General features: G+C 40.8%; 1 protein-coding gene across 12 annotated transcripts in view; it reads right to left on the bottom strand.

Moving 5' to 3' along the window:
- The window catches only part of BNC2 (basonuclin zinc finger protein 2), a 460,748-nt gene that overhangs the window by 263,999 nt on the left and 172,365 nt on the right, over nt 1-24,384 (bottom strand). For 7 of the 12 annotated variants that reach the window (XM_065907673.1, XM_065907672.1, XM_065907682.1 and 4 more), the window contains one exon: nt 5,625-5,708. The exons of 2 other annotated variants lie outside the window; for them this stretch is intronic. In XM_065907673.1, the coding sequence (XP_065763745.1) occupies nt 5,625-5,708 (84 nt within the window). Of the gene's footprint in view, nt 1-5,624; nt 5,709-23,052; nt 23,402-24,384 lie in introns of those variants that run through there. 3 more of the 12 variants (XM_065907679.1, XM_065907677.1, XM_065907680.1) reach the window with 3 other exon arrangements.

The raw sequence follows: 24,384 nt of genomic DNA, 5'->3' as shown, positions 1-24,384 counted from the left end.
GTTTGTCATCGCTTTACTTTTTAAAAAGAACAGAATGAAAAAGAGACTTCACATGTTTTCCTATTTTGAGTCTCACATGGGCAAAGTCATTTACTTAAGAGTTAAAAACATTTTTTTTCTTCTGAAACTCATAAACAGTAATTTTCTTATATTCATCATTTGTTTCATAGAAAAAATAAATTCGCATAATGACAGGTAGCTAAGAGGGCAGCAGAAATAGTAAACATGAGCACTGTTACAATAAGAATTCAATACTATGGCTCTAATTTGGAAAACACGTTCCATCAACTAGGGAACATGTGGCAGACATTTTATGGATTATTTTTTAAATGTTTAAAAAAAAAAACAAAAACGCTGATCTTATTCAGGGAATAAGGGGCCTTTTCGTTTGCCAAAAAGTGTAATAGGAAAACTCAAAGGCCACCTGGGTCAGCCCACCCTATAGTATGAACATAAGCTATAAGAGCATTTTGGAAAATATTTTTAAACTGAGATGAGAAAAAAATCAATATCAATACAGATTCTGAGCAGATGCAAGAGGCTTCTGTGCATGTTAGTGATTATGTGTGTGGCCTATACAGGCTAATTTCAAATGCCTCCAAAACTCACTGTACATTCTTTTTTATAAACTATTTGGGATTAAAACTAGGACCTTATCCATATCACCTTTGACAATGGACACAAATACAGGGTAGGCTAATCAAGCCAAACAAGTTGAATTTTCCCCCTCATGGATGGCTTTTTAGATCTTAAATGACTACTGAATTTTACCAGACATGCTACACTTAGTGTTTTGACAGTTGTTTATTAAAACTACTTTCCTAGGAAGTCCACGAAAACCACCAGTCTAGCTTTTATCAGAATTGAGACCATCAGAGAGAACTCGCAATGATGGTATACTTGCAGCAAGCAGACAACAATAGGAAACTCTAAGCACTCCCAGAGTTGCATCAAATTTTCCATGGACCAAAACTAAAATGAAATCGTTCAATTACTGAGAGGTAGATAAGTAAAATAAACAACTAATTTCATACAGCGAAGTTGAGAGAAAGTCATATGGACCTCATTCTGTCGTCTCCAAACACATTTTATCGGAGGGGAAAAAAGGAGCTGAATCAACTTTAAACTCTCATGTAGGGATGTATTGCTTGTGTGTCCCTGGCAGATGTGGAAAGGAGATGAAATGGGCAGGGGAGAATCAAATATCCCATCGCTGCAGGTTTGCTAAGGGAAAGAACACTGCAAAGATCTCACATCTGGCAATCATTTGTCAATAGCTGGAAAGAGAGCGGCAGGAAACTTTCTGGCTCTTGGAGAAGATGAAAAGACAAAAACCATGTGTCTCACACACACACACACACACACACACACTCTCTCTCCCTCTCTCTGCAATGGTACAATGACTACTACACTTATTCTCCACCCCTCCCCTTCCCTCTAAATTTAATGATCTTCAGATATACTCGACTCCATGGTCAAAAACATGCAGTCACTTGACTTGTTAAAGCTGCAGTGTATGTACATTTTTCAAATAAACCCCAGGGCTGATGTTAGAAAATCAAAATCAGTCAAGCATAGACCGCCTGGTACTTTGGGCAGGAATCCTTGTGGTTTAGTCAATAAACAGAATCTGAATGAAAGACACCACAGTAACCAGACAGTAAGGTTTTGAACAGTCCTGAACCTGAACGGGGGCTGGGGCATGCGGCTGGGCTTAGGGACCACGGACATGGCTCCCTCGCCCCGTGACAGGACTGTGCTTAGCACAAGGTCATCTGCTGTTCCCAACACACACTCAGTAAGAAAAGGCGAGCTTATATTTGAGAGATGCTGGGAGGGAATTCGGGAAGGGAACTTGGTGGTGGTGGCTTTAAATCTATTTAATAGGGTAAGAAAGTGAGAATCTCAGTTTCTGGGTGTTCATATGGATGATAGCAATATATAAAATTTGCTAGCTTCATTATGAGCTCACAAAAATGACCAGTTTCGCCCCATTAGGGTTCCCATATAATAAAAAGTTTTCCAGACAACTCGCACAAAATTAATTAACTTTTCCCAAATCCTAGGAATGTAAACCTGTTTCTAGTGATCGATAGGCTTCAATGGGCGGCTCAGCCTTGCCCTTATGCTGCATTTAACCAGCCGAGCGCGTCCTGTGATGCTGTAAGTGAATGCTGCAGGTTGTTTAATAACCTGGCAAATTCACAGTAGCTTGTCAAATTATTACAGGAACAGTGTCATCACTAAACAAGCCTGATCACGGTTAATTACAATGCAGACTAGAGAGCAGCCACAATTGTTCATTAATTACAGGAAGCACCTCATTTAAATTTTATGGAAATTTACACTTGCACCCCGGTATGTCTGGAAAAAAAAGTGATCCTTCATGCATTCATAGAAGAAAGAAGTCTGTGGTTTATGAAACATCACAGTAAATTGTGTCTAATCGGGTACTGAAATATTGGTTTATTATTTACTCTAATTTTCTAAGCACTTCAGCGGTGAAAAATACCAAGTCAAACCCCACATCTTACATTTCCAACCAAGAAAGGAACTGTACTAGGCTAAATGTAACAACACACAGTGAGGTACAGTCAGACTAAAATAGTCAATTTTTTTTTCTGATTAAAAATCAAATATTTAACAGCAACCAAGGGAGATCTAAGGGTTTCCCCAGTGACTCAGACAGTAAAGAATATGCCTGTAATGCAAAAGACTAGGGTTCGATTCCTGAGTCAGGAAGATCCCCTGGAGAAGGGAATGGCAATCCACTCCAGTATTCTTGCCTGGAGAATCCCATGGACAGAGGAGCGTAGTGGGCTACAATACATGGGGTCACAAAGATTTGGACATGACTGAGCAACTAACACTAAGGGAGGTCTAAACTAGAATGACCATTTCCCATAAAATAATTATATAAAAGGACAAGTTGGGGGTCTGTACATCAGTTAACCTTCCAGAGCTAAAGAAAGTACACAGTTTCATACCCACTTCAAAAGCCACTGAAGAAAATCAAGAAAGTCAGACAGCGAATCTAAAGTCTGGATTGTCCAGCTACTTCCCTAAATCAAGTATATCAACACAAAAAAACCAGCAGATAGCCTTACAAAAGTCAAGTCAGGCACAGACTTCAATGATGACAGTCATTCAAAACCAACAGCAAAAAAAACCCAAAAAAACAACAGCATATTCATGAAAGAGTGTCAGGGATCCTGGGATTACTAAATAATAAAGCTGCTAAGACATCTGAAATTTGGGGACCAAAGGAAAGGGTTAAAACAGGTAAGAGGAGCAAGGGGTCCATGAGTCCTGAGATCTCATGTCAGCAAAAACAGAAAAGTAAACCAGTTAGGGGTGCCGTATGTCTAAAGGAAAATCCTTCACAAAAAAGGATATAAACAAGCCAGAGCTCCTAAATCGAGGTGTACAAGAGGTTATTCTCAGAATCAAGAGGCCAAACAGCAAATCCTCTCGTGGTTATAATGCCTGGCCCCACGGGAAAGTCTGAGATCCAAGCAGGAAAAGTAAATGACCCTGGCCAGTCCTACGGTTAGTTCCCTGGAGTGCAGAGTTGGACTAAAAAATAAGAAATGGCTCACTCGATAGGAAAAAAGAAAACAAAACAGAATACACATACCACGGCACGAATGAAAGGACTCTAAGCTAAAAGCTACTCCTGGAATTGTTACCTGGTGAGGAATGTATTAAGTCTCAAGTTTATTATGACAAACATAACATGAATATGTACCAGATATCATCAGAATGTATGAAAGCCGTATTTAGAAAAGAACAGGAAAAGAGAGAAATAAATGATTCAAATGGGTCCCGGTTAATTCACCAGTGCATCGTAGTTGACTATCTTTTCACAGATTCAACTTTTCCATACTGTCCGCCAAAATGCTGTTGCAAGATGAGGCATCTAACAAAATGAGCACTTTCTTTTCTTTACCCAGTAACTTGGTCTTCCTTGCAAGGCTCACAAAGCACTGTCAACTCCACAATATGTTTAGCTACCTACAACCACAGTTTCACTTGAACGTGTAAATATACATTTTCTCCCTTGGCATGTCAAAGCAAAATGTTCCACTGGTCTCTTTCAGGTTTATTTCACACACTCACATCTGCAAAAACCATCGCTCTTCACGCCATAATTCAACGTTCAAAAACAGATTATCCAACAACCACCCATGACAGACCATTCCAGGTGATGTGTTTGAAGAACCTCACTCGTCCCCCCACCCCGAAGGGGTCAAGGATCAGACTACTCTTCACAAAAAGTCTTCCATCACTCGGCACATATGTGTCACAACCAAGTTGTGAGCTTTCTAAAACTGGGAAACGTATGATCATGTCTCATTCTTGCCACACCTGCTTTTCTGTTGGATCACAGCCATACACCACCCAGACAGCACCAGCATAGGGCACTGCAGACCTCAGGTGGTCGTTCCAAGGCCAGGAGCAGGTGTGCAGAAGGTGGTGTCCCCCTTCAGAGCATCATAAAAAATGAAACTTCCTACGACCACCACTTCCACCATCACGACCACCACTTCCACCATCACATCCACCTTGAAGAAGTCAATTTTTAGAACTATTCTGTTTTCCCATGCAGGGTGTCTAAATCAGGGGAAAAAAAAAAGAAAGAAAAAAAAATGTTTTAACACTGAGCTCACTATGCTTATCCCCTAAGCCTTAAAATTCAGAAAATGATGCCAAACAAAGGCCCTAAAAAAATAGTACGTGTGTGCTCGTGCTAGGGAGGTGCCATCCACGTGGAAACTTGAGCCTGCATTTTTGCATTCATTGATACACACATTCCTTAACTATTAACAGGTACCCAGCAGCGGAGGTAGGCCTTGGGCCAAGATGTCATATTTATATTTTTAATCTGCAACATACCACTCCGCTTCTAATTTCCCAAGACCATGCAATGAATTCCAAGTCAATACTTTGATGAAAAATGTTCTTTGCTAATAAACTTAATATTACACCAGAGGACCTATCTCCCAAGCCATGAAGAAGAAAGATAATATTATTAACTCCTATTTTTCTAATACAGTGCCCAGCTGAACAGCTTCCATTCTCCTGAGCTGGGAGACTACAGGGCAGGAAGCATGACTGGCTCGCCCATGTGTCCCCAGAGCCGAGCATCCTCTCAGTACATAATAACAATGATTTGAAAAGATGAGAGCTAGGATTCCCAGAGTGCCCGCTACATCCTGGCCCTGTGCTAAATGCTAGGTATGTGTTAGAACATTTAATCCTCATTAGTTAGCTATTAAGGGATATCTCCATTTCACAGATGAGAAAGCTAAAGCCCAGTTAGGTAGGGTGACTTGCCAAAGGACTCCCGGCAACTTGTGTCAACCTAGGCAGGCAGCATTCAGAAATCATGTTCTTATTCACTGCACTATATATACCATGTCTTGACTTCTTGAATGAGTAAATGAAAGATCTCTAATTACAGACAATTTATCCTGAAAAGGACTTTTTGCTGCACAGATGCTCCACCAACCCCTCTTTCAGTCCCAGCAGCTGCCGGATGGCATCTGATATATCTGTTCAGCGTTCAGAGACCCCTGGTACTGTCACAACACCCCCGACTGATAAAACAGTAAGACTCCGACCTGGACTTCCAGCCTCTGGTCTGGCTCCTCCAGGTTTGGGCAGAAGTCTGCACCCAGCACTCTGCCAGCACATGCCACTGGGACCTGGGGGAATATGGCCGAGTTAGATGCTGGGTGTGGAGGCTGTTGAGAACTGCACACAGACACACACAACCCGAACACAGGGACATCCCAGCTGCAGCTCCGCAACAGGCCGTCATGGCCTCACAGGGTTTGAACACTTAGTAGGTCAAATATATTGTAAACATCATACACCCAAGTTTACTGACCACCAAAAGGTAAATTCTAAGAAGAAAAAATACACATAAATGTTGTTGTCCCTTGTATCCACAGCATATAGCACAAAAGCAGGCATTTAATAAATATCTGTGGACTGTAGAAAGGAGAAGAGAGGAAGGGAAGTCAGGGGGAAGGAAGGGAGGAAATGAGGGAAAGAGGGAAAAAAAAAATTTCTGCTTGAAATTGGTGGCTTTTTTTCTCTTACCTTTCTTAAATGGGAATTCAGAAAACTGCATTCTATAATGCCTAAAGTTTCTTTCCACTCTTAAAATACTTGTTCAAATTTATTTTTTCTCTTAATGGTGTAGGCCAATAATTACCAACAAGTATTATTTACTTACTGTATTTAAACTATATTTAAGAGCCTTATGTTTTCTCTAACAATACAAATGACAAAAAAGGTATGATTCAGTGAATGTTTTTCTATATCTAATCTTACAGTGAAAGCCACTAAGATTCCCTTTCAAAACTGTTACCTATTACAATTAGCCCAGTCTCATCATGAAATATTGCCTACTAAGTAGTCACTTGGCTTACTTCATCTTTAAATGTTTAAGATAGAAAAGGACTTAGTTTCCATTGAAACCTATTTTCTGCTTTTTATAATTTTCTCTATATCACTACTCAATATTTCCAAATATATACTACCTCCATTAATCATACAACTATTTTGTTGTTCAGCCACTAAGTCGTGTCTGACTTTCTGCCACCCCACGGACTGCAACTCGCCAGGATTCCTGTCCTTCACTATCTCCCAGAGTTTGCTCAAAGTCATGTCCACTGAGTCAGGGATGCCAGTCAACCATCTCATTCTCTGTTGCCCCCTTCTCCTTCTGACCTCAATCTTTCCCAGCATCAGGGTCTTTTCCAATGAGTCAGCTCTTACCTATGTGTATTCAGAGCTCAATTCATCAATCAGCTCCATCTCACCTGTGTCTTCTTTCCCTCTCAAAGGCTTCTTCGGTGTTTTATTTTTTTAATAGGATCATCTATGCCCATCAATTCTCTTTGTTCAGAGATCATTTTTCAGCCAAGCATGCTGCCTTAGAAGGTGTTACCTTCTTTCTTTTGACCACCAAATCTACTCACTTTTCTAAATTTAAATAATTTTCAATAAAGTTCACTTTGCAAGTTCACTAGTGAATATCACTAACATATTTTTTAAAAAACAGTCAACTTTTCAAGCATTTTTAGGTCCAACCTGTCTGTTCCTTTCAACTATCTTATTCCTTCTTCTTGCCTATTTCCATAAGGTGATGTCAATAGAATGAATATAAGCTGTCTTTGAAATTAATCACTCTTCATCCATGAATTTCCTCACTTGGAGCCTGAGAAAGGAAAGGAGCTCACATTTACTGAACACTTGTAATGTGCCAGTCGCTGTGTGGGTACCTTACATCAAGAGAAACTGTTTTTTCCTTTAAACAATCTTATGATGGTAAAGAGTCTGCCTGCAATCCAGAAGACTGGGGTTCGATCCCTGGGTTGGGAAGATCCCCTGGAGAAGGAAATGGCAACCCACTCCAGTAATCTTGCCTGGAGAATCCCATGGATGGAAGAGGCTGTCAGGTATCACAAAGAGCTGGACACGACTGAGTGACTTCACTTTCACTTTTCATGGGGTATGAGGATCTACATTTTGCAAAAAAAAAAAGGGGGGGAGGCTTTCGAGTAGGTAAATAACTAACTCAGAGGCACATGCTAGAAAGTTACAAGGCCTAAACTTAAAATGAGAAAGAGCAAGAACATATGTCAAAGAAGTTAATGGAAAACACATAATAGTTCCATTTAGTGGCATCCATTCTAGAGGCATGTGTGGATGTTTCATATGTTAGAAATAACAAAGAAACAATTAAAGGAAATGAAGAAAGTATCACCAGAAATAAAGACTTACTAGGCCCTGCTCTTTGGTCCAGGACAACACAGGCAAGGTTAAAGGGGACTTCTCCTCTGACTTGAGGAACGAGCAGGAAATGGGGCATGGAGAAGCGCAGACACACGGCATCTGTGTTGTGACATACACGGAACAACGCTGATCCCACCCCACCATGACACATGGCCCCAGTGAGTTGGGCTACAGTAATTCTCCCTAGGGTACAAAAGAAGAACTGGGGGAAAATTACTCTTAGAATATTTCCTATCAAAACAACCCCTCAAAAGCTTCCTATGAAACCTTAATGAAGGTGATTACTTAGCTGATTACAGCAGATTCCATAAGCCAGAAGGTATATGCTGCAAATGAAGTGTAAACAATACTTCATTTCACAGACACAGAAGAATTCCCACTTACTTTAATATTAGTTGACCATATCACGAAGTTTCTAGTTCCTTTCTACCCTCACAGACGGCATTTATAAACACCCTCAAGAGGCACAGAGAAAGTTAAACAACTACAATTACACTCAATTACAACCTCAAACACTTAGAAATACACAGTTTCCAAGAGAAAACAAAAAGGTCTGTGAGCAAGTTGGGAGGAAACAGTGCCAGGCTACTGGAATGCTTCAACTATCCAAATCACAGAAAGGAACTAAGAGGAAAGGAAGGCATGCATGCTCTCCATCTTAGAACCCTAGAATTTCTGAGCAGAAAAGAAAATCCTCATGATCCGTGAAAATGGGCTTCCTTAAAGATGAAAAAATTTGAGATCTGAACTAAAACCACAAAGTTTCACTCAGGAGTTCACCATCTAACAATACTCCCCCACCGGGCCCACCACAATTAGAGTCATTAATTATCAGACAGGGAAAACGTATAAGGGGAAAGCAAGCTATATCTGTTTATGGTTCGTCACAATGTCCCAAGGAAAACACAAAGGATATAAAAGCTTGATAACTTAACTAGTAATAATTTTGCACACCTAGACAATTAGGCCTTTTGATTCAGAAGTCTTAGTAGTCAGCCAGCTAGTTATAAGCAATCAAAAAATTCCTGTCAGAAATAGCAGACATTAAAAAAAAAAAAATTGGCCACGCCACCCAGTATTGTGGGATCTTAGTTCCCTGACCAGAAATAGTTCCTCGCCCCCCTGCAGTGGAAGCAGAGAGACCTAACAACTAAACAGCCAGGGAGTTCCCCTTAACTAGTTTTTACTCCACTTTAAGATACTAAAATAGGATGTCTACCCCTGCTTTCAATGCAACTGAAAATTCAAATTGATTTGGAGAATTCCAGTTTTGTTCCTCTTGTCTTTATGCTAATATTCAGCGTGCACTTCAACATCATACTTTAAAACAAAATTTACCATGATTTTCACAAAATTTTCATGGTGATTTTTATCTCTGGCAAGTAGTAGGACTAAGAGGACTTTTTAAAATTCTTTTTTGCGTCTTTGTATATTTTGATCTTAAATAAAAACATTTACGTTAAATACAAAGAAAAAAACTAACCTGATCAGCTGACATTTCTAAACACCAGGCTGAGGGTTTCATTAAGGATGGTAATTGTCTAGCACTCATCTAAATTTCATTCGGCCGGTGCCCTAGCAGGAAGTAAGAGGCCCTGAAAGGGACCCTCTATGATCCCCTGGGAAGCCGGGGCTGAGTGCATATCTTCTCTCATGTACATACCTCAAAGGAATCACGGTGTGCAAGAGAACTATTTACAACTTACTTTGTGTATAATCAGCAGAAACAAAAGATATGACAACAAGCATAAAGGCCTCTCTCTCTCTCTCCTCTCAGGAGAATTCAACAAGGGAGGGCCAGTGGGCATTCACTTCAGTGTCAAAAGGGCTTCCAGAAAACACATTTTCTGTGGGGTAGGGAGGAAATATGGCAGGCTTCCTACACACACACACACACACACACACACACACACATACAATCTTATGTTTACTGAGATCACACATAAAGACTATCAGAGACCAGACTTCTGAAAAGAAGACAGAAAAAGGCTCCACATTGCAAACGGGAACTACCGTTCAAAATACTTGAAGCTTGTTAAGCAACTACATTCCAATAAAACTTAATTTAAAAAAATACTTGAAGCTGAATGGGTGTAGCAGGTGGGTACAGAAGGTGGAAAGGAAGAAAGAATAAGGCACAGAAGTGATAACTTGGGAAAAGAAACATGTTACCAAGAGAAGGGCTTATAGAATCTGGGGTGCTTCTTGCAAAGCCAGGGCCCATTTGAACTTTAATTTTATTTTTAAACATTAAACATTCAGGTAGGCATTTTCCTGATAGGCACTATAAAAAGTCAGAGCCTAAATAAACTAACTAACTTCCATGCCAGCTCAAGTCTCTCTGGTGAAGCTGGCCGTAAGCCCAGAGCGGTACTGAACTATATGTGTTTTTTGGTGGCTTCAGTCTAGCAATGAAGGAATCAGGGAAAGGAGATGAACCCAAGGAGAACTTGGAAAAGAATGGAGAGACAGAAATGGTTTTAAAAAACAGAAGGACAGAGAAGAGTCCCATAAGAGGACTCAGGAACATGCGTGGGTACAAGCTCTGTTACATTCCAAGTCAGAGAAAAGCCGTTACAGCCTCATGTCAGTGGTTAGATGACGCCAAGCAACAAGAAGAAAAATTACCCAGATAACACAAAGAATTCAGGCAGACCATTCCGTGAAATGGATTTGACAGTAAGCGAGCCAGGAGTTGTTTGTGAGAAAGAGCAGATAAAGAAATAAATTAATTACCCCACACTGTAAAGATGGGGATGCATGTTAAACAGAGTGCTGCAAATAAGAGAGAGGAATGAATGAAAAATAAGGAGAGCTAAGTTGCTGGATGTGCACATAATGTCTATCTTCATCTCTCAGGCGACGATTTAATGAAGGAAAACATTCCAGCACTAAGCCTTCCCAACCATGGAACCCAAGGCTAAGACTCAGAAGGGCCAAGTATACAGAACCTAAAGCTTAAGAATGAAAAACGTCACTTCATGATGAGAAAGGAACTGCTGAGTCAAAACAGCATTTATCCAGCTGCCAATACAGAATGGCCAGAAATATGCTGGTGCTTACAGAGAACTTAGATGAAGCAGGATGTTATCCGTAGGAAGGTGAGAAGGACGAGCAAGATGCTGCAGGGAAAGAACTGAGGAGGAGGGAGGACGGTCCTCTCCGAGTCATCCTAGGACAATGAGCCACAGGATCAGGGTGAGAGGAGAGAAAACAGAAAAGGGTTAAGGTTCTGCTACTCACCAGGCTGACAGACACAGGAGATGACTGGGGATGTGGGGAGGGGGACGGGAGAAGACAGCATCCTCCCAGGAGCCCGGACCTGTCTAAGTGAGACTCAGTATCTCTCTGCCTCGGGAGCTGGTCCTCTGGGGTAAGCTAGGGCCCTGGGCTCTGTGATGGAAGCAGCCGCTGCAGGTACGATTACAGGAGATTTTCACAGCCACAAACAACAACAAAAATACCCTGTTTTTCTACTGTGAAATGTGGGATAAGAGATAAAAATCTCTCTTCCCTGGTGATACCCTGAGGAGCCTGATGGACCATGAATAATGCTAAAATTACACAGGCTCTTTCTAACAGAGCCTCAGAGGGCTTTACACAAAACATTTATTAATTCCCCCATCAGACAAGTAAGGGGTGGGAAGGAAATTTCCACCACACTCTTTTTACTATATTTTTAAACAAGAAAACTGAGGCCTGTCACTGTGCTCTCCTCTCATTTGATAAGTTGAATAGAATTGAAATGAAGACAAAGTTCTCTATACTACCATGCTAGTGTTTCCCTGGAAAAGCCGACTATTGTTTAATAGAGTTCATCCTTGTTTTACATGAGTTTTAGCACTAAAGTAAATGAAAAGGAAGTTATTTGCACCTATACCATGGATGGACTTCAAATTCAAAAAAGAAAAGTACCTAATTTGATTATATTCAGCTGGTTTGTGATTATTCTTGTCATTCCAGTTTGCTGGAAATGGAACACCCCAAGTTGTGCTCATGGGCATATACATCGCCATGTGTGATGACTGATGTTAACTCAAATTTCACATATATGTATGTATATATATATGCCCAGAAAAACTCTTTCTGTCCTCAAGGCTAAATGCCAACTATCCTAAAGCCAGGTAATATGCAGAGAACTAAAACTTCTGTTTTAACCCCACTGGTGGTATCTTCTGAAGTTGGTCAGTTAGTTCCCAATACAGAACTTAGTTTGCTACATCTGTAAAATGGAAATAATTCTATTTACTGTGGTGGGTTGGTAAGGTTGAAGAAGAGGACACAGGTGAAACACCTAAGCAGACTGTAGGTACACAGAATAGGTAATGGTACTTCCCTGGATACCCTGTTCTTCCCCACCCCAGCACACCATTCCCATCAGGGTTGAGAAGTTTGAGACAGGGACGGAAGGAATTTGGGGCATGCAAGCAAACCTCAAGTGTCAAAGGAATAATACAAGCAATTAGGGAAACTGAAAATTATACCTATTCAATTAGTCTCAATTAGGGGCCGGCTCCATCAACTTGTAGACAGCTTCCTAGAATGCTGTGCTGACAAAGATTATGAAGATGTGTCTGGGCTCTGAGAGACTGACTTCCCAAGTCTCCACTGGGGAAAGGAGAGAGAAGAGACACATTTTACTCTCTGTCACTTCTGCCTCAGCCAAGGCCTTTACAATGAAAGGATGAGGCAATTTTCTGAGTTTACTTTCATGCTAGTGGCTTGACCTATGAATTAAAAATGAGTTCCTGATATACACTGCTATATATAAAATAAACAACAAGGACCTACTGTATAGCAGATGGAACTATATTCAATATCTTGGAATAATCTATAATGGAAAGAAGGCGAAAAAGAATATATATATGTGTGTGTACATATGTGTGTATGTGTGTGTAGCTGGATCACTTTACTGAATACTGGAAAAACTGTAAATCAACTATACATCAATAAAAAGTGAAAGATAAAAAAGTAGATTTTCCAGGGAACTCAGGTGAATAAATTCTGAAGAAGCCCTACAGTTTTGGAAAAACCCGAAACTAAACAGCAAACTGATAGATAACAATCTAAGTCAGTGGTTCAAGGCGCATTCTCAGTCTGGGAATGTTACTAGTATCACCAGGTAACTTATCTGAAATATATTTGAAGTCCCATCTGAGACCTGGAGCTTCCCTGATAGCTCAGCCGGTAAAGAATCCACCTGCAATGCAGGAGACCTGGATTCAGTCCCTGGGTTGGGAAGATACCCTGGAGAAGGGAAAGAATTCTCCAGAGTTCTGGCCTGGAGAATTCCATGGACTGTATAGTCCATGGGGTCGCAAAGAGTTGGACACAACTGACTTTCCCTGAGACCTATACTATGACAGAACCCATGCGAGGTGGAGTCGGGCCGGTTGGTTTCATGAGCCCTCCAGGTGATGCTGATGAGCACAAAACTTAGAGAACCACTGGCCTAAATAAACTTGAAGATCAAAAAGAACTGGTAAAGCAAAAGTCTTCTTTAAAAAAACAAGCAAAGTAAGAAGTAAGAACAAAGAAGCAAACATCAAGGCATAAGGTTTGGGATCTCAGAGAGTCGGTGTCAGGAAAGGAGACTCTAAAGAGAGAAAAAGCCCAAATGAGCAAGCCACTTCAGCAGCAGTGTTACGGGCAACTCCATGGATGCTGCAAACATGAGAAGGAAATAACTTGGGGACAGACATTAGCTTTAGCATTTAAACTAAAAATCACATTAAAAGGACCCTTGTCACGAACTCAATCACCGGGTTTGCACCACTCAGCCTGTCTCTCTGGTTTTTCACAGCAATCAAGAACAACATTGAACTTAACTCTCTAATGAGGGCACAGAGACAACTTTTCGACTCATGATCACCAAGAATTTCTTTTTTTTGGACTGGGTGGCATTATTTAGGAAACAGTTCACTTGGGAAGAAAACAAATGCATTTCATTTGATCTTCATTCAGGGACAGCACAAAATGGGACAATCAATGGATTTTTTCCCCTCCCTAAATTTCACAACACTCAAGAGAAGCAGATGACTGGAAAAGGAATACGTGAGAAAACGGAAAGAGGAGTTTAAGGAATGAAACATGATAGAAAAACTTGTCACATGCCAGAGAGTGAACGAGAAAATATTACACCTACCCCTCCCTGAAATTCAGCATCCCATGTTACTTCTTGAATCACTTACAGTAAGTCTATTATGATTTAAAAGAAAAAAAGTTTAAGTTGCCATACAATGAGCACTTAAACTAGATTTAATGCACAGTGGTTGTCCAAAGAAGCAGACTGCCGTGGACTAGGCTCTTGCCCCATGTGACATGGGTTAGACTTCTTATGGACAGTGACCCTGAAGGCAGGCCACAAATAGTACCAAGCGGTCAGTGGAATCCTGGGGTGCAGAAACCGGGAGAGCTGGCAGGAAGCCTTCACCATGACGCTGAAGCCTAGAGTTCAGCACGCCCAAGATCAATGAAGGAACGTGCTTCTCCTTGCATGCAAAGCTTGAACACAGGTAATGATAAGAGAAGAAAGGAAATGGGAAAGCAGATTCACCCCTGCTGCTCCCTACAGGAAAACCTTTCCCAACTCAAGCATAAGTCATACTGTGCGCTGAAATCACCCCTCCAAACCTGCTGAGGACCTCAAACTAAAAAGAGAAAATGCACAAAAGGATACAAGGTTGATTTCTGTGGAAGACACACTTGCTCCTCCTACCTACCCCACCAGCTTCCCAACCCTAGATCAAGTGGGGTGAGGTCAAGGGAAGGTGAGAAGCTGTACACAGTACTCTGGACCAAACAGGTAAAAAGTGAGCCTAAATTTCCCCCACCAATGGCACCTCTCTGTTACTAAGGGTCTCAGGAAGTGGTGAGAAGATACAGTTAAGACAGATTTTCTTACACTGTCCTTGAGGATCTTATAAGGTATTTTTTCAAACTGAAATCTAAAAGAGGTTTAGTAGACAACAAGGAAGTAAGTAAAGTCGCTCAGTCATGTCCGACTCTTTGCGACCCCATGGGCTGTAGCCCACCAGGCTCCTCTGTCCATGGGATTCTCCAGGCAAGAATACTGGAGTGGGGTGCCATTGCCTTCTCCAGGGGATCTTTCCGACCCAGGGATCGAACCCAGATCTCCCGCATTGCAGGCAGACGCTTTAACCTCTGAGCCATGAGGGAAGCCCAGTAGACAATAGAACACTCGATAAATGATAAAACACATGGCTTTCCATTTTGTGTGCTTTCGATGTTTGTAGCTTCAAATAAAGGTAGAGTTATTTACGTCAATAACTTACCATAATAAGAAATGCTATTAAAATGCCATTTTCTCTCTACATGCTTTCCTTTCAGATGTCATGCTCCCCCCTGGTTTCATCTGCCACCTGTATGAGAACAATGTTCCTCAATCCCATTCCTTAACACTCATGTGCATTTTAGTCCTGCACTTTCAAGCTCCCACTTGAAATTTCCAAGTGTTTAGTTAACACCTCAAGATAAACAAGGATATGGGTTCACTGCCTACCCTTCTTTACTACACCTCTACCCTCTCTTTGTTGGTTTTATTTTTTCTTGCATTGGTATCACCAGAATCCCATTAACAAAGACTCAGAACCATAGATGAGGATGAAAAGCCTTCTCCTTATTTCCAAACCCCAGTGAAGTCTGAAGGCCTATTTTCCCCTTCCCAACCCCTCATCTGTCCTCCCACACACCTTCCAGATCATCTCCCTCCATCTAGATCATTTCTACCAAGAGCATGCTCAGACCTTCGCCGTAACCCTTAAGTGACTGATGATGCGTTTCACACTCATCAACTAGAGCCATGTACCACCCCTCCAGCTGTCGAACACATTCTCCTAGATGTTCCCCGCGAACTACCAGTTACGAAGTTCCTTCCAGGCCCTCTACAGCCTAGCTCTGCCCTGCCCTTCCAGCTTCATCTCTCCTCCTCGTTCATGACAAACACTTAAGTGAAGTGAAGTCGCTCAGCCGTGTCCAACTCTTTGCGACCCCATGGACTGTAGCATATCAGGTTCCTCCATCCATGGGATTTTCCAGGCAAGGATACTGGAGTGCGTTGCCATTTCCTTCTCCAGGGGATCTTCCCAACCCAGGGGTCAAACCCAGGCCTCCCACACTGCAGGCAGACGCTTTACAGTCTGAGCCACCAGGGAAGCCTTAAATACTTAAGAGACAGTCTAATTATAATTAGACTTAATGTCTCCTACCTATGCTCTAGGCTTTCCTAATTTGACATAGCTCTCATACTGCTTTTTTTGGAATACCCTCCCCTGCACTAAACTTTTCTGTTTAATTATTGTGGGTTGTTGTTTTTTTTTGACTGCACTGGGTCTTCCTCACTGGGAGCTGGCCTTCTCCAGTTGCGGCAAGGGGATACTCCAGCGATGGTGTGCGGGCATTTCAAGTTGTGAGCTTTGTCTGTCTTTTTTGAGAAGCAGACTCTGTAGCACGCTGGCTCAATAGTTGTCCTGAGGCATTTGGGATCTTCCCTGGCCGGGGATCAAACCCACGTTCCCTGCATTGTAAGGCAGATTCTTAACCACAGGACCACCAGGGAAACCTTCCACTAAACTTCTGAATATCTCTGTATTTCTGGAGGCCATTTCTTCCATGAAGTTTCCTGATACCCCCAGGTAGAAGACATCTCCCTCCCCAGCATTCTACCACCCTCAAGGCAGTCAGCACTATACAACTGCAGACTTTAAAAACACTACATATTTTTCCTCCTGAAGGGCAAGAACTCACTGGCTTCTCCTTGGTTTTCTCTCAATCAGCTTTTCACGCAGCAGATACTCAACCAATGCATGCAAGATAAATAATAAATAAATCTCTTAAAATTCACAGTGGCACCAGTGACCCAACGTTACTAACAGAGTGATTCTTAACCATATCATTATTCCACCCAATCCTCAACAAATACCCTTAGGGCATTTAGGGGCCAGTAATTCCTATTTTATAAAAATTCAAGATGCAAGAAGGTTTCTATTTATGCACAGAGCAGTCTTCTGAGTGTAATTTAGCCTGTAAAGGTTCAGTAACTAATTCAATGTCACCCTGTTGATCTGTGGTATATTTCTGCTGAAATGATACTTCTCTTGCTAACTTACCTTCTGACTTACTTAAGGATACCTCTAGAACCTTACTCTATCAAAGCAGTCTTCTACAAGTGAGAAAACACAGAATATCTCCTCTAAAATGTAAGTTGTAGAGATACTATTTCTCTGCCCAACAAGTTGTTAACAAATATATATTGGCACATATATCTTCTCATTTTAAAATTTACTAAGCTTTATAAGAAGTGAAAGTATGAAAACCTCCTATAATAAGCTTTTTAAAGAGGTATTGATTACCATAACCTGGAAAGAAAGTAATCAACCCATTATACTACCCTGAGATAAGAAGCCATTTCTAAGATGCAATGAGAACAGCTTATAGACAAATGGGGATACACTTCCAGCCCCCATCAGTTTCTCCTTTGTTTCAAGCCAGGAGTAGGCAACTACAGCCTCTGAGCCAAATGCTAGACTGTTGCCCACTTCTATAATGAAGTTTTATTGAAACACAGCTGTACCTATTCCTTTATATACATATATATTCTACCGCTGTTTGTGGCTACAAAGACAGAATTGAATAGTTATTACAGAAACCTATGGCTTCTAAACTATTTACTATCTCGGCCTTTATAGAAGAGGTTTGCCAACCACTGTTTGAAAATATACAAAATTGTACCCCTTTTCCCAGGAACATCACTTTCAAGAAATCCCCTTTAGTAAATAAGAATACAAGTGCGAACAAGAATGTCCATATTGAGGCACCACTCTTTGTAAATTAAATGAACTGGCAGCAACCTCAATGTCCAAAGACCAAGAACTCGTTAAGTATATTATGGCACAATGATACACTAAGACTCCATTAAAAATTATGATGGATAGCTTTACTTACAGACATGGAAAGGTATCTATAACATGTTCGAGTTTAAAAAAAAGTCATGTGTCCATAATCCTTTTATGTAATGAGCATCTATCCATACACCTGTATGTATACGTAAATGAGAAAGGATGACTAGAAAAGATGTTAGTACAATGGTTCCTTGGTGGCAGCCATTCAGGAAGTGTTTACTCTCTTTGCAGTCTGCTTAATGAGATCTTCACAATGAAGATGCACCCTTTATAAAAGTTGTTAAAAAAAAAGTTTAAAACTTAAAAATCAAAGTCAGCATGCTATGCCTAGGTTCTGCATTATATAAAAAGCACAAGGGTTTTCAGAAAATAAAGGGGGGGGGTTCATATTTTCTTTTCAGTTAGGGTAGGGCATCTGGTTTGGTTGTTACTGTTTCTACTCTTCCTTTAGCTTAGTTTTAAAGACAGACAGGCTCTTAGGCTCACCAATAACCTGCATATCTATGAAGCTGCATCCCCAGTGTGACAACCTCCTCTGTAGATTGGAAAAGTCCCTTACCAAAGCATATATGGGTGAGGAGGAAGAGGAGAGGTTAAAAGAACAGCCCCTCCATGGAAATGTATTAATTCAATCAGTGCCTTGCTTCTGGGTTACCATAAAAAGGTTCATAAAGTACCCAAAAGCCACGCAAGATTTTAGAATTATGCTGCTCAATGACTGATTCTCAGTGAAGAGTAAGAAAGGGGAGATTTTTCTCCACTCTCATTTTCTTCAGCAAAACTAAGCTTCAGCAAGATTGGCATAGTATTTTTTTTAAGTGGTTAACTGAAAAGGCTAAGTGTATACATGACACAATTATTAAGAGCCCAGTACCGCCACTGATAAAGAGATGCTAACTAAACACTGCATAACGCTTGCAAATTAACAACGGAAACTACAGAAGAAGAAATCGCTAATAGCAAACAACACTGCTCATCCTCTCTGCACCAGACACTTCACAGGTATCAATTCTAATCCTCATTTAGAAATGAAGTAACTGAGCTTCCAAATCACATAAAGAAGAGATAAATTCAAGTGCAAAAACATCTGGCTAGAAAACCTAGTCTCTGCCACCACGCTAATAAAACAAATTTAATTTCTAACGAAGGACTATACAAAATCCCAATATAAATTTAGCAGATGAAAAACCTTGAAATTCCTGGTTTATAAAGATATTACAAAATTACCATGTTGACTAATTTTTATAAGCAATTTATTTAAAATACTGTTTTTCAACATATCTGAGTTAAATCTACCCATATTCTCCATCCTTACATTTACTTGTATATGCATATGACGTGTATATCTCTTATAGATATGCTATACATTACACAGAGCACAACTTCTTAATATTGTCAAACTGGAATCTGTATACATTTGTAGACACAGGCTCCTGTTAAACATAAAGTGGTGACTTGTTCTTTTGTGACTCTTCCCACAATAAAATTACTTCATCACTTTGGATTGAACAAAATCTATGCCCTGAAAATTAACCTGTGAAGAGCTGTACAATGATATAGCTTTTTTTTTTTTAATGCTAGTATTTACCCCACACTATTTTTCTCTTAGATATGTTCTCTTTTCCAATTGGAGAGAGATTAGCTTTCCTGTGAATTCCCCACAATTGCACCTCCAAATCCAAGATGGTAAACGAACCCTTTAACTCCCAGACTACTTGGGTTTGCTATGCCTCCTTTTTAGAGGGTGTGGAGGCATTAGACTCCAGTTTTTCTAAGCAAGTATTCCACAGATCAAAGATAGATCTCGGAGGCTGGACCCTTTTCTTCTAGAGTAGGTCTAATTTTTACCAGTTCTGAATGTTGGCTTCCTTGTACAATTTAATTTGAAAGGAAAAGCAAAAACTGGTGGGTTCAGCAACTACTATTTTTTGTAATATCTGACTTAAGCTATAGACGAATGAAGAATGTAAGGAAAATGCAAAGATTCTGGGGGTCAAACTTGCTGGATACAGATGTGAGACCTTTACTTCTTCATCTGTAAAATGAAAATAACTACATGCCCTGAATGCTTTGCAAGAGTTGAATAAGATAAAGTGGGTACCACCCCTAGCATACTGTGTGAGCCAGGAGGTAGTTATGAAATGATTAGTTTTTAATCCGTCTTTTACTCTTAGCAACAGGTAAAAGTTAACAATAAACCAAATATTTATTTTAGATCTAAAGATGCAGTATGTTCAAACAAGTGTTGGCTAAAAGAAATGAGATGTCAGGCAAACTAACAATGCTAATCAAAGATCATCTATGACAATATTAATGTACTACACATAACACAATTACTTTTGATAAAAATCTAATCCAGGATTAAAAGACAGTAAGAGCATCATATTCTGATCAACAAATAGTTCCGAAGCCCTTAACTACACTTAAGGCAAAGGGCCAAGACTGTAAATGAAGATAAAATAGTGCCCCAATATACATATAGGTGCCTTGCTATACTCTTTTGTTTAGTTCTACTAAAAGGTGGAAATGCTATTTACTTTAGTGTGACACTGATTCCATGAATACAAGTGCATATTCACAAAGCCAGGGACAGAGACCAGGGCACCTGTATAATGGAACTTTTAGCTCTATTACCAAGTGCTAACCATAATGAGTGGGCTTCCAAGGTGGCTCAGCCGTCAAGAATCTGCCTGCCAATGCATGAGACACAGGTTCGATCCCTGGGTTGGGAAGATCTCCTAGAGAAGGAAATGGTAACCCACTCTATATTCTTGCCTGGGAAATTCCATCAACAAAGAAGCCTGGCAGGCTCTAGTCCACTGGGTCACAAAAGAGTCATACACAACTTAGCGACTAGGCAACAACAATGATAATAAAGCAAGAAGCTTTGATTCAAGGGAGTGATTAGAACTGATGATTCGAAAGTAAATAGAATGTAACAGAATCTGCCAGCTTAGCTTCTAGTCTTTGGTTATCCATAACTGATATCTCAGAAATAACAGCATCATTCTCACACCCAGGAAGGTCATCCCAGTGAGAATTTTGCAGAGTGGCGAAAACACAAGACTAATGGATGATACAAAGCAATTCTCAAAAAAAAAGAAAGAAAGCTGTCTGCCAATACTTAATATCTCTTTTCTTATTGATATTTGGTGAAATTAAAACATTCAAATTTATCCCTCTTAAAAAAAAAAAAAAAGCAGCTTTCCAAGGGACACTTGCCTCAAGACAAGCGCAAACAACAAGATCTACAGTTTACTGAACACCTACTATGTGCCTGAAGTTCATGGGTGTTGTCTCATTTCATCTTCCTGACAAATTTTCAAGTGTTCTTTTTTAACAGAAGAAAATGAAAGTTAGGGATAAAGTGATTCACCCAAGGTCACAAGATCATAAGTAAGTGGCAACATGAGAATCTGAACCTGGGACCAATCTTTTAACTCCTCCACAGTTCTCAATCCCCACCAGAGAGTTCTGCAATGTCAAACAATAATGCTGGTACAATGAATGGGGAGAGAAAAATGCTAAAAGAATAAGTATTTAAGTTTGATTTTTTTTAGGGAAAAAATTCTAAATCAACTTTAATTTTCATGTTAAGGAGACATGATACTGGGGTATTTCCATTCTTTCCCTCTTGGATTATAAAGGGGCAATTTTAATGAATTGAAATTTGGATACAACCACAACATCCTTTTTATAATGAAACACTGCTTCCATGATCAGGATAACAAATTTTGTTAGATAATCTAAGCATATACGATAGACTTTTTTCCCTCAGTTTGGCACTGTTGACAAGTTTTTCTACTTTTTAGGAAAAAGAATTAAATTTTCAAATTGGCTAGAAGGGAAAAAGAAATCCAGCACTAAGTTAAGTTTAATATTCCTCTGAAAAGTGCACTTTAAAATTGGAAACTAGAAACAAAAATCATCAAAAGAAAACGTCCATCACTACCACTTGATTACATTCAGCACTGAAAAGAATCCTTAAAGTGAGTATTCTCAAAAATATCTAATGAGTTCATCTAAAATTTGAAGTGCCAAGTCCACACATCAATCTTGATTTTGCCATAGAGTTGACTGCATGTTGGTTTAAGACCCCCATAAACAATATGAATGTATCTGTTTATAAATAATAAACCATCTATGGACAGCACTAATCAGATTAAACTCAGGAGGTCTATCTGGACAAAACCATCGTTTTATAGAAAAACATAAATCACATACTCAAAACTTTATAAGTAAGGCACATCACACACTCACAATTTACTGTTTTATTGTATATTCTTGACTTAAATTTCTGTTACATAAGATTCTAAAAAATAACTTATCAGTGGAAATCTATCCTGGCTTAACAACTATAAAAAGTTTTTCCTTGCATTCATGTGGTAGTTGTCAAAGTGTGCATGTACACACAGGCACACACACATTCACAACTCTATGTATGTCTTATGTATCAATTACTACTAAGGAAGAGAAAAATGAGCCATTACAAGAACATGGAATCAAAGCAAGTATTAAGGTTTGCAAGTGAAGAGCAACAGGCCATTCAAACCTAAAATGCAAACTAAGATGATATGTTTATTTAGGTAAGCCCAAGACAAGTTTTATTTCTGTTATTCACTGGGGGAAAAAAAATCAGATGCATGAATATTCTATAAAGTCCCAATGCAAAATCAGGAGGCCATTCCATACGTCCACATTTTAATCTGTTATAAATTAACTTGAGTCAGGTCAAATCGTGAAGCCATCCGACAGCTACATTCAACATGCACAATTACAACCCACGTCCAATCATACACACGCGGAGTAAACGTAAGCCTCAAACAATTGGAGCAGTGAAGGACCAGGCTAGAGTTTTCCCCAGAGAAGGACCTGTGGGGGCAACTGGCGAAATGGACACATCCCAGACAATGGCAGAACCTGAGCGTGCCCTCCAACCCTCAAGATGCTCACGTGGTTGCACAAAAGTCTCTTTACAAGATCCGCAGCCCAGATGACCTGCATCTTAAACTGCCCTCTTTCCAGAATTCCTGGTTTTAAATCACACTGGAAATGTTTGGCTGCGACTGAACTAGAACGGTTTGGTTTCTCCCTTCTGAATGCCAAGGAGAAGGAGGGGAAAAAAAAGTGCCATACTTAAGTTTGTTTTGTTTCAAACTCTCTGTCCTTCTGCATTCCCAAACTGTATCCCTCTGACTAATAGAAACCGTTATTAGAGAGAAAAGGTTTAAAAAAAAAAAAACCAAAAAAACCCACCACCACCCACACACAGCCCCCAGAGCAGCCAGGGAGCAGGAATGAGGGAGGCTGAGTGGTAACATACGGTACCATGAGCTGCAGTGGCCTCGCCGTCAGCGCTGCGAGGGGAACTGACCGCTCCTGGCCTTCGGCGCGCAGCGACGCTCAGCCCGGGGAAGGGGGGACAAGGACGGGCGGGGAGGGGGCAGCTTATACAAGCAGGCAGCTCAGCCCCTTCCTGGCGCATTCCTCCTCTCTATCTCGCCACCTCCGTGCCTGGGTCCTGTCGTGGTTTCTTCAGCCGGTAATTGCCGGATGGCAAGACTTTTTAAACGGTCACAGTTGAGGAAAAAGCGAAACCCTTCTAAGTGACCATCACAGCAAATCAGCTTCACGCTGGTGGGTAAAATTTTCCAAGGGAAGTGTCCTTCTGACAGTTCCTGCGTCTCTAAGTCCCCCCCCCGCCACCGCCGCCCCCACCCGCCGCCACACACACTCCCCTAGAGGGCTGAATGCACTGTGGCAATAAAACATTCATGCGACTTGGAATTTTAACACAATGCCATTTCCCTAGTTTAACCTGAAAGGAATGCACTAGTCACAACAGACTACATCATCCTGCCATTAAACCCTGCCAAGGAACCGCTTTTTTGGCCCTGCCGGGCCAGCTCTGACGGGAAAGGAGCGCACAGACCCGCACTCTGAGCACAGAGGGGCCACCTCTGCTTCCTCGGCCGGGCCAGCACCACCCTGCTCTTGAACGTGACCCCTGACCCCTGGCACTGTGGCCAGCCTGTGACGCGTGTGTCACTCTGGCACTCCCGCGGAGCCACACACTGTGCAGGCCGCCGGCGGCTCCCTCTCAACAGGGCTTGGGCCGGCGCCAGAGGCTTCTCTTACTCTTACTGCTACCATGGAAGGGCTCCTGTGGAGGGGGTGCGGGCTGAAGGCTACCGCCTGGTGCTGGAGAAGGCTCTGCTTCTCTTTTCTCCTTTGTCTCACCACTTCTTAAAACACCAACTTTGCATTTGCATCCATAATTAGGCTATGATTACTGACAATCGGGTTTGCTTTGGGGACAACTTATCAAAGCCGCCAGTTCTTCCTGCATTTAAGGGACATTTCATTTAGACTTACAAAACACAAAAACAGAAATTATTCTGATTTCTCCGGAGAATTTTAGAGAAAAAAACTCAAAGGTGTTGAACATGCACACTTAACCATTTCATGTGGCTGAAGTACGCCCACACAAGGAACAAGGAACAAATTAGCTGTTTGTTTTTTTAAACTCTAGATGTATTGATTTATTACTTGTGCAGAGCTCAGAGCTGTCTGCCTTCCAAGGAACAGAAGCGACAAACTAAGGAACAAGAGAAAATAAATGTACAATGAATGAAAACTCAAGAATCACATTAAA

This window comes from Muntiacus reevesi, chromosome 17 (assembly GCF_963930625.1).
Source record: "Muntiacus reevesi chromosome 17, mMunRee1.1, whole genome shotgun sequence".
Lineage (NCBI taxonomy): Eukaryota > Metazoa > Chordata > Mammalia > Artiodactyla > Cervidae > Muntiacus > Muntiacus reevesi.
This window is presented reverse-complemented; position numbering and strand designations above follow the sequence as displayed.